General features: G+C 36.1%; 1 protein-coding gene across 1 annotated transcript; it reads left to right on the top strand.

Annotated features, from left to right (window-relative positions):
* Positions 1-9,425: 9,425 nt before the first annotated feature.
* LOC150080233 (F-box/LRR-repeat protein 18-like) lies at positions 9,426-11,483 on the top strand. Its single transcript, XM_090380659.1, has one exon. The coding sequence runs from the start codon at positions 9,426-9,428 to the stop codon at positions 11,481-11,483; it is 2,058 nt and encodes a 685-aa protein (XP_090236785.1).
* The last annotated feature ends 639 nt before the right edge of the window (positions 11,484-12,122 follow it).

Genomic DNA, 12,122 nt, shown 5'->3' with positions numbered 1-12,122 from the left:
TCACTTCCGTAACGCTTTTCGCATGACGGTCTTCCGTTACAAAATTTTTGGAATAACGCCAGTAAAAACGTTTTTAACGTCAAAATTTCCCACCTCAGGGATAGGATTCCAGCTTTGTGGAAGTGAACGGTGATTATAACCACTCTTAATGAGCCACACGAGGGCTCATTAAGAGGAGTTCAATTAATGACAGTACAGAAGGAGAAATAAATAATTATCGATAGGCCTATATAAAACATCATTATTATTGTCATAATATTGTTAATGTTCAACTGCAGCTGTAAATGGGCATAAATAATTATATAATTATTTGTTCATGTATCTTCCCCCCCACCTCAACACTGGTTTACCGGGGTTGAAATTCGTAAATTTGTTTTTTTAAATTTCGATTTGATTAAAATAAAATAAAAAGAATTATTCTAAAAATGTTCTTCCTAATGTGTTCCCCTTTCTAGTTTGTAGAAGAACAAGAGAAATTTATCTCAATTTGGTAAATTTACCATTTTAAGTGTACGGTTCATTTAATAATTCATTTTTGAATTTTAAATCAGCAGCACATATCGGCAGTTTGGATTTATTTTCAATTCCGGCGTGTGAGAAATAACCCGAGGACTCATTTCTTAAAAAATGAAATATCCCACAGTTTAACGATCGATATTTATAATCTATTAGTAATCATTTGTGTTGGAAGGAGTACAAATGTCTATCACCTATAGTCCAGGCAAAGATCATTAGGGTAAAACCCCCATAAGAACTACATACTCAGCGTCCAGCACGCTTGTATAATTAGACAAGTTTTAAGTTTCCTTAACCTTAACACGCTAGTGCATGTTCAGTAAGATATTTAAATCTTTTCCGATTGAAACTTAACTCTGTTAACATTCCATACCACGAACAGATTACTTTGTTTACTGAAAACAGCGACTGGACACGAGGTAAGCCAGATTCTACAAGCAAAAACTCATGGAAAGAAATCAGAGGGGAACTCAGGCGCAATATCACATATTTCCCCTCCTCACGGACTCAATGGAATTCCTATTTGAATTGCTCAAGTTTCTTTCTTATTACCTTGGAAAAATATATTAGTTGGCACGCTCCACTATGACGTGTTAAATATAATACGTATTTATGTACTCTCATGGCCAGGTTAAATGGTTGGTTCTGGTGAATAGTACTAGTTGAGGTTCCCTTTTAATGCGTGTTTAGCGCGTAAGTGTTCAACAATAAGCAGGAAATGATTCCATTTTTCTTTCATTAATGGGCAAATGTAAAAAAGCATAATTAGCCATATTTTTAGTATCATCGTAACTTCAGTTCCTCAGTTTTTATAGTAAATTATTAGAAAGAAAATGGAAAACATTGGACAACATTTTACAATCATGCATTTTTCTGACGAGGTACTCTTAAAGATTATATCTTATCTAGACGTTCCTGCGCTTTTCAGGCTTGGAGAATTAAATGCTAGATTACATTCCTTAGTTTGTAGTAGACCATTTGTGGCGAAAACATTATTTCCGAGAGAAGAAAGATTATCATTGCAAGAGTTTGATTTGTATTTCTCATTTGAAACACGCGCAGTGATTATCACAACGCTTGACTTTAGCAACTGCGATTGGATCAACTGTGAAGTGTTTAAACGGTGTATTATGAAGTGCAGAAATGTACAGACCTTGTATCTTACGAATTGCAGTGTCGGACTGCTAGATCTTTCGCAAATCATCGGTGGTGTGCCCTCGATCACAACTCTTTCATGGAGTGTTCAGTGCATTGCCGCTGATAACTTTGCGATGCTGACTTATTTCATGAGCATACCATCGGAAAGGTTTAGAAATATACGTTTCGTGTATTTGGAACTAAACATAGATTCACTGCACATATTAATTCTTACAAGTTTTCTTTCAAAATGTAGCAGATTAAGAAATATGTATGTGCATATAGTAACAGAATCCTTAAAGTATTATTGCAATGCACTATACTTAGCCCGCATCAGACGCCCGTTTTATTTCCCGTTTATAGAAAGCTTTCTATTTACTTCAGAGGTGGTACCTTGTGAGGAATCTCGGGCCCTCCGAGAAGAGTCATTACGAGATATTATGAATATCGTTTTGATAACAAGAAATTATGAAATAGAACTGAAGCAGCTCTCTTGGTTTGCAGATCAATTGGACGTGGAACCAGTTACTGGAGACTTAATTGCTGATAGTCTGGAAAATATCACTCATCTTTCGCTTTATAATGTCCTGGACAACCCACCGGACTTTGTCTTCGATAAACTTCCCTCGTCTAAAGTTGAATATTTGGAACTTGTTCAATTCAAAGTTACTGCAGAGAAACTAAGCAGTATTTCAAGATTTGGAGGGGAAATACTACGCAGTTTCCACGTCTCGTTCTGTGAGTGGGATCCTTTGGCTGATTACAGTATAACGGTTGCATTCTTTCAAACATGCTGTAATATAACTGAGCTGAACTTGCTAAGCTGTCATTTTTCTGAAAGTAGTAGAGTTTGTTTTGCTATAGTACACTTAAAACACTTGAAAAAGTTAGGAATTTTGTCATGTGCCTTTTCGGAAATTCCTGAGTGCTTAGAAACCAAGTCATTCTCAGAAGCATGCGCACTTACAATGAATCGAGTTACTGGTACTCCCACTAATTTATCTTTAGATTCTATTGCTAGAAACTGTTCCCTCATTGAAGAATGTGATATCCGAGGATGTCAACACAGGACACACAGAAATATCGAAAGTGTCGATCACGATTTCTGTAACTTATCAAGATTGCAAGTGTTAAAGTCCTTGACCCTTATAGACTTTCCGAATATATATTCTGGATTTTTTTGGAAATCGATATCGGAGGATTGCAAGCATTTAGAGACCTTGCGAGTTGGTTTATTTGGCGGTTTTGGACTAACCTCGTACAGCCATAACTTTACTTTCCTGAGAGACTTGGAGGTAGCATTGCTTAAGATGGATTCTTTAACGAACTTAGTATTACAACATGAAGCGCTTGATCTTAATTCAAATGGTTTGTGGTATGCGCTTCTTCGTCTTCCTAACTTATTTCGACTCTGCTTAATAGCCGTGCCTATAGAAAAGAAAGAAAACAGTACTTTAGAATTAACTTCAATGTTTAATATTTTATTCATTGTTTCTAAAGTTGCTGCAATGCGTAGTTTGAAAATACTTCATATTCGTTCGCGTTCTATTAATCAAACGAAGCTTTACCACTCATTAGTAAAGTTGAATAAAACCAAGGAGGAACACAAGAGACTCTGCATCGATGTTTTAAACGACTCAACAAGAAGTATTTTTGATGGTTATCCTTGTTGTAACATGCGTAAATATCATTTTACTGAACTTTGTTTGAAATCATCTAAAATAGCGGTTTTTTCTTTACATTAATTCGATAATATTTTTGTACACTTTTTACAGTTACCCGAACATGGTTTTAAATATTTTAATGTATATATTTTTATAAATTGTTCTTAATTATTGTATTTTATTTGATTTCTATGTAATGTATATTTTATTACTTGAATGTGTAATTAAAAGGTTTTGAATAAACTCAAGGGGATTTAATTTCTGACCTCTGAATATATAAGTGACCCTTTATTTCGTGGAGTACACAACAGAAACTTTCGCATACTGGGGAAGAGTCATAAGTATCTCTTAACTTAAACTTTCATATGTTTAGGAGAAGTAGACAAAGTGAACATTTACAGGCAAACTGATCTATAACACAGAAAAGAATTCGATATAGGAGTTAACAGGTTGGATTGTGGCCTGAATGTTGAGCCCACGCGTACCCATCAAGTGTATTCTAACGAAATGGGTTTGTAATAATCAAATTTAACTGTTTTCAAGCATTATACTCAAGTGTTTATAATTATAAGCAGTGGAAACTCATCATAAATGGCTTATATTTGTTAATATATTTACTCTAATCACGATTAGTGTAAATATATTAACTTTGGCTTGCCTGATATGACCACAATCGTCAGGAATCCGCACAGCAAAAGTGGCATGTGACTGTCTTCGGCCGTGCGACTTTATTCTTCTTCCTTAATCTTATAAACAAGGTTGAGCGTGTTCCAAAATACCATTGGTTATTTCAACATCAACAGATATAAATTAACGGCCGTGTCCAGGAAAAGAGACATAACTGACGTTTTCCACGAGCCTTCTCAAACTGTGCATTAGCAACTTTAACAAAAGTACTGTTATACTTCACCCCCCACCTTCTCCTAGAACTTGCATGCTATTTTCGGATTGAAATTTGAAGAGATAATTCAGTTAATTTACCCTTTATGAATTCGGGATTTCGCAACAAAAAATATAATACTTTGTCCCGATTATTTATCCATCTCCTTTTATTGATTAATAATTAGTGATATCTTTATTACGGTACCAAAACATCTTTGATAGGTCGACTACATTCGAAAATACTTTAGAACGTGCGTTGGTAAGTTATGAACAGTTTAATATTCTCTTAAGACAATCGTATGCACAGTAACATAATTTCAATCTTACCCGGAGGTACGCAGTGTTTTGGGATTCAAGTAGGATAATTTTCAGAATTCTGCCAAGGAGTAAAAGTAATATTTCAAACAAATTGATTCTATGCATGAACAGCTCACACGATGATTTTATATCAGAGATAAAAGTTGCAATTTTAAAATGTGATCTGTGTTGTCTCCTGATAAGCTTTCTCACATATATATATCACTCACTGTTTTAGGTTTTTTTTTTTTTTTTATTTGTAACGAACCACTTGATTCCTTCCCAATGGAAAAAAAATCAAACGATGTCTTAAAAACCCATCTTATTTGTAAACGACCCTATGGGATAAAGTAGCTATTGAGTTTTTAAAACGTGTCGGTGGGGTGGGGGAGAGATATGCAAAGAATACATAATTTGGAGATAATCTGGTCGTCATCAGCCATTTTCAATCCACTGCAGGATGAAGGCCTCTTCTGTTTTGTGCAATGGCCATCCATTTACTACCCACAAACTCATGAATTTCATCTGTCCGTCGTTGTCTTCCAGGCTCTAGCTCCTCTTGGGTACCATTCTGTTATTTTCTTAGTTAATTTATCATCATGTCTTCGAGCTATGTGACCTACGTGTCGAGATTTTATAGACTATCCAGTTACGTAACGTAAACACTTATTTTTTTTTTGGCGAGATAATCTGCTCAACTTACGAAGCTTATTACTGTTAAATTCGGCGATAACGTCACTTAGAGAGAGAGATCACATAATAAGATTCTTTATTAACATAAATTGTATACAATAGTGATTCCTTACAGAGAAAGAAAGAGGAATCTTACAATACTTTGTTGTTTATACAAGTGATTTTTTATTAGAAAAAAATAAGCAAAAGATAATAATCAAAATGTAATAGTAATTAAAACGAAAAAGGGCTACAAGTTTGAGCATAACATTAAATGACAAATAGCTAACTAGGACCGGCAGTTACATAATTGTCCTTTACAAAGATAGGCCAAAATGCCATCGCGATATGCCTTATCAATAGACACAGGTCGATGTTGAGCGAGTTCACACTGTCCAGAGTCACATTTGGGAAATGTCTCTTGAAATTCTGGAGCTTTGAGCACAAGGAGGGGGGTGGGGGTATTGCGACGTCTGCCTGGCAGCCGTTTTCCAGATGAAGGAATGCCTTTATTCTTAGCACATGGGCTCTACGGACTGTAGGCGTGTATTGCAGGTTGGAGCAGAGTGCAGATTTAGATGTGTATATCTGGTGTGACCACAAGTTTGACCCACTTCAGCACCAGAATTCCAGCCTATTGTTTCCTGAGGCTGGTGGGTGGTGCCGCAGACCAAACTTCCACGGCATAGGAGGACACACTACAGAAGTAATTTGCAAGCTATTTCCTGATTATTGTGCGTTTTGCACAGATTTATTTTCATTCCCCAGAAGACTCCCATGGCTTTGGGAGACTGAGCTTGGATTTGTTGTTTATAGCGAAGTTGGCACCAAGAATTACTCCTAGGAATTCGACACTGTCCGTGGGAGTCAGAACATTTCCTGCCAATTTCGTCTGGATGTAGAGAAGCAGTGTCAGCAAAAGTGATCCGACTTGGAGTAAATATGGGACAGTTTGACTTCTCTGGATTAACTGAAAGGCCAAAAAATTTGGCATACTTATAGAATGTATTTAGGTAGCTGTTTACAGATTCAGCGGAGGTTTGTCTTTCTTGTGAATCACCAACACTGCGTTTGCATGGCAAGTAGCATACAATATCATCAGCATACGATAGGAACGCTGGAATTTGATCCATTAGTGGAACGAATATTGCTGCAAATAGCAAGGTTGAGAGAGAACTACCTTGTGGGATCCCTACCTCCACGCTTTTACAGACCATTGCCTGTGAAGTGAAGCATTCTCCTAGATAGCAGATTATTGAGGACCTCGAGCATATTTCTGTATATCCTGTAGAATCTTTCAAATAATGCAAGATGGAGCGTGATTTGGACTGAGTCGAAAGCAGATTTCATGTCCAGAACAATGGTGTGAAGATCTTCGTTGTCATTTCAGGCGTGAAGTATTTTCTGTGATAAGGACTGTAGGCAGGTTACAGTAGATCTATTATGCATGATATAATGGGTATGTTCGGGCCTATGTGCAGAGATTGCGAGTGCTACATCATTATTAATCTTTTAAACGGCCATTTATTATAAAATTACATTCACGAAGAGTGTAAATTGTGTGTTCCATGGTCGATTTCTCGTTTTAATCCATGAAAAACCAGAAATTCCTGGATCAAAAATACTTGCTACCTCGTCCAACACCGACTAACTTGACCACCGGTTGGAAAAAAACAACAACAAAAAAAAACCATAGTAAGTTTAGTAATTTTTTCCCCATATTAATGGGGAAAAATTACCCATAGTAATTTTTTCTTAATTGACGAAATTCGAGCCCTGTCTTTTTCCAACGGAGTAGGATGACAGTGATTAAAAACTCTACTATCCATAAGGCCCTTTGAGTAAACTTAACCAGAAAGGGTTTCAGATGTATCAGATACACAGAAATGGGTTGTATTATAGATGTCAAATTTGTGCGCCACCAGCACGAATATATGAATGGCATCGTTTTCAATAGCCTGAAATACCACGGCGGTGCACATGTCAGCTGTAATTTTGACTGCTTCCTATTCTATCAGTTCCACAAATCCTGTAGTTTTTATGGTTTACGAGTGCACATTTTATCTTTCTTGTATTCCAGTGCAAAAAAAAAAAAGCTAGAAAGTAGCTCCAGAGATCTTAGATGGTATTCAAAAACATTCCCCTGAGATCTATCCATTATTTTGAAAATTAACTGTCCTGATAGGCACGGATATCAAAGTGGAGATGAGACTACAGCCCAATGTAATTGCAATTTACGCATGTTTCTCATCGTGTAAATTGCATTATTCATTAGCAGTTCAAGATAATTCTTCCTGTTAACATTTCATTGAATCTATGAAGATCGATTATTTTACGAGAGACGAGTACCATCCACACACTGATCCCTGGCAGGTTAACATCTTTCTGTACAGCGAACGTGAGGTTGTTACTGGTCCAGTAAACACCATCCTGTACACTCTGAACCTCTAACGTTTTCATAATTCGAGTATGGCCTGCGTGGGTAGCACGGTTGGTACAATTGCCGCCCACCCCACATCAGGTGGAAAAGACCTGTTCGAATGTTGTGAGAAATTTTTATGAACCCTTTTCACAATATGAGTGAGTTAGTCGGTGTCAGGTGAGGGTATCATGGATTTTTCTCTCGGATACTCTGGTTTTTTATCCATTAAATAGGAAATCGACCACAGAATACATGCAGTTTATCCTGAGACGAATAAGTAGAGCCAAAACGGAAAAGATCCACTAAGAAATTCTTCTAGCAACTAACACTATTTGAACTCATATCTTTTTATACGAGTGACAAGGGAACAGCCTCTAAACTATTAGGAAGGACAGGCATTGGAATATTATTACATTCTGATTTATGTATACTGCGATGGTTTGTATGTTTTTTAGGATGAAAATCCTAAGTTTTTGGGAGAAAAAGCAATACAAACCCTCGCTCGAATAATAGCCAAGATGTAAAAATCCTCAAAGTTTCGAAATGGTACATTCAGCCACACTTTTTAATGAGACAGCTCAAAGAAAACGATAAACAAAATCAAGATTCTACACAAATAGGGCTATGTGAAGCATTAAGTTTTTAAACTTCGAATTCCTTTTTTTATTTTGAATTGAACATTATAATCAAATAAAACTAAAAGCATTTCATATATTTTTTACGTTTTTTGAACCCTCTTTACCAAAGTTCGTCCCATTGGTGTTAGGACTAACTTTACGAAGAGGATTAATAAAACTTTCGGAGGGCTTTACGTGGGCCTTGTCCTTAACAGTACAAATGCTTCGTTCAGGTAGTGTATCAACATGTACTCAAGACCGTATTAAGAATGGCGATATCTTATTCTTACAATGAGATCTGTTCAAATAAGCTGTATTTATTTCGTCAGAAATGGTTACAATATACTTGTGCAGCTGTATATTGTGTCTGTTAAACTGCGTGTATTTTGTGATCGATTTGTCTGTTTGCTGGATTCAAAATCCGAGTTTTCACGAAAGAAAAAAGCCATAACTTGTTTTGCAATTTAACTCCCCCCAACATCATTCACTTGGTTATACCATTTGCTGCTTAACAAGGAATGCGAACATCCATTAAACTAATAAGACAATATATATATATTTAATTTAAAGTTAGATAACTCGGAAAGTTGTTATAACATTTATGATATTATTCTATGACAATAGCAAACCAAGCTGGACAAATCAAATAGGAAATCCTCTTTGTTCCCCCTACCCGAGTCACTTTCCCAACATCGGTAGTAGGAAAAGTGACACAAAGTTCGGATTTACTATGAATCTTCTATAAGCATAAAATAATCTTCTTTCTGTCCGACCACCGTTCAGTGTATGAACGTTTTTTTTCAATTGCAGTATTTCCAGAAGAACAGCAATGATCAGACGAGATTACCAGAATTTAAAAGTTCGAATATTTTAAGTTTTTTTTTCCTTTGTTTTCGCCATTGCTATAAAACCATTCCCTCCCTCGTGGTTGCAATGGAATTGCACGCCATAGCACACATATCAATCAGTACGTTCCATTATGGCGTCTCTAATATATACGTATTTGTCGAGATAAATACTTCGTTCTGGTGAACAGCATTAGTTCGGTGCTGACCCCCGGTCACCATTTTATAGTATAACAGTGTACAGGTGTTCTCAAGAATAAATGCTTTCATTTATCTTCTACTAACAAGGAAAATATAGATCTTGGCTAATTGTGAGCAGTAACATTTAAATTGCAGAACTAAATATTTTTTTTATCGAAATATTCTAGAAAGAATGGAAAATGCTACGCAACGTCTTACATTATTGCATTTTTCAAACGAAGTTCTTCTCCACATCTTGTCTTATTTGGAAATTCGCGATCTTTTGAGACTTGGGGAAGTGAATAGTAAGTTTCGCGCCTTAGTCTGCAGCAAAAAATTCGTGAGTAAAACAATCTTTCCCGAAGTGGAAAGATTACCTCTGCGAGACTTTTATTTGTATTTCTCAGTTGAAGAACGTGTAATGAATATCGCAACGCTTGACTTGAGAAACTGTTATTGGATCAAACCTGCAGTACTTCAAGAGTGCATAATTAAGTGCAAAAATGTGCAGACTTTACATCTTACGAATTGTAATGTGGGACTTCTTTCTCTTTCAAGCATTATAAGTAGTTTGCCTTCCCTCACCACGATTTCATGGACTGTTCAATGTGATGATTGTGATAATTTTGCAATGTTGTATTCCTACCAAAAATTACCGTCTGACAGATTTAAAAAGATACAATTCTTGTTCTTGGAAATAAGTGTAGATCCACTGCATATATCAATTCTTGAGACATTTCTTACAAAATTCAGTGAGCTACGGAGTTTGCATTTTAATATTATAACAGAAACCCCCCATTTTCACAACCGCAATCCACCATATTTAACGTGGTTCCGAACACCGTACCGTTTACCTTTTATCGACAGTTTTCTACTCACGTCAGAAGTATCTTCAATGCACTCTCGCTTCATCAGAGAAGATTCATTTCGAAATATCATGAATATCATTTTACTAACAAGAAATAAGGACGTGAAAATGAAGAGACTTTTTTGGTTTCGAAATCGAGTAGACATGGCGCCGCTCCTTGAAGACGTAATTTTGGTAAGCCATGGAACTCTCACCCACCTGTCTCTTTACTGCTTCGATTCCAGTCCACAAGAATCTGTCTTCAATAAACTTCCTTCATCCACAATTGAATATTTGGAACTATTTGGATTCGTAATTAATAAGGAGAAGCTAACTAGTATTTCCAGGTTTGGGGGAGACAAACTGCGTAGCCTTGCAATTTTTAGTTCTGAATGGGAGCCCAAAGTTGATTTCAATACATTATCTCTTTTCTTTCAAACGTGTTATAATATTACTGAATTAAACCTGCTCGGTTCTCATTTCTTTCGGACCAATGGAGTTTGTTGTGCTATAATGCGCTTAAAATGCTTGAAAAAACTCGCAATTTCATCATGTGCTTTTACAGAAATTTTCATAGGCAACCGAAGGAAGTCAGACACATACACACAAGTGCCAGATATTCGAAAAATTGGTATTTGCGCTAAATCCGTGTTAGTTCCCATTCTCGAACACTGCTCGTTTATTGAAGAATGCGACATTCGAGGGTGCACTCATACGACATCCAGATATTGCTCTGTAATATCAAGAATTACCGCTCCCATACATATTGATTTCTGTAACTTATCAAAATTACAACTGTTAAAGTCGTTAACACTTATACACTTTCCCAACATTAGGTCTGGAGATTTTTTGTGCTCGATATCCCTTAATTGCAAGTTTTTAGAGAGTCTTCGATTAGGTTCATTTAGTGCATGTCAGCGTATTTCGCGCAGCGGATTTTTAAATTTCCTAACAGATTTGGAAAAAGCACTGCCTGATATGAAATCGTTAACCAACTTGGTTGTGCAACACGAAATCCTAAGCCTTAATTCAAACTCTCTATGGGATGCTTTGCGTAGTCTTCCCAAGCTATTGCGACTCTGCCTAATAGCAAAACCTGCAGAAGCCAACGATTTCAAACTGCCTGTATCATTAAATGCTTCATTCATTGCTTCTCAAGTTGCTGCAATGAGTAAATTGAAGATTCTTCATGTTCGTTCGGATTATATTAATGAGACAGAGCTTTTCGACGAGTTAACAGCTCTGAATCAAAACAAGGAGGAACACGAAAAACTCTGCTTCGATGTTTTAAAGGAATCAAACGAAGATGGTTCTCATAAAACCCCATGTTGCAATGTGCGTCAATATCATCGTGTAGAACTTTGTTTGTCTTCATGTAAAATAGCGAATTGTTCATCATTTTAATTCGACAGTTTTTAGTACTGTTTTATTGTTATTACAAAAACAGGTTTTGGATATCTTTTTATGTAAATTTTTCATCCGCAGTTGTTTTATATCAGCTTGCTTTGTTTTATCTGTTTCCAATGTACATTTTATTAACTGAATGTTTGAATAAAATTTTATTGCAATAAAAATATGTCTATAAAATTCTGTTGTGAGAAAGGAATTAAACTATTCTAGAGCAAAAATATTCAATCTGTATTTTTATGATTATTTACATTATATGAATAAGTTTTCAAATAAGAGATTTGTTTCGATTTCCCCTTTGGATTCCTCGATAAATTGTCAGAAGGATATAAGTTTCTTGCAACAAAAGCTTCAATGACAGTAACAGCCATTTTTCGCTCGTTAGAAGAGGCCTGAATTCGAATATCGTCCAAGAAAGGGGGAATTCTTAAAAGCCTCTGAATTGGTGCTGTAGCTTGCCTATCTCAGGTAGCGTTTCGCCGTGTTACTGCAGACTTTTTGGCTTTCACAACATGCAAATCAGTCTCATGAACACGCTGTGTATAGATAACACATGTAATATCTCCTTATATGCTAACCCGCTATGCACACACACTGGCCAAAAAAAACATACGAACCTTTTTTTTATAAAGATAA

Source organism: Mastigoproctus giganteus, chromosome 9 (genome assembly GCF_048544385.1).
Source record: "Mastigoproctus giganteus isolate SK-2022 chromosome 9, ASM4854438v1, whole genome shotgun sequence".
Classification (NCBI taxonomy): Eukaryota; Metazoa; Arthropoda; class Arachnida; order Uropygi; family Thelyphonidae; genus Mastigoproctus; species Mastigoproctus giganteus.
The sequence above is the reverse complement of the archived record's forward strand: the minus strand, read 5'-3'. Positions and strand labels throughout refer to the sequence as shown.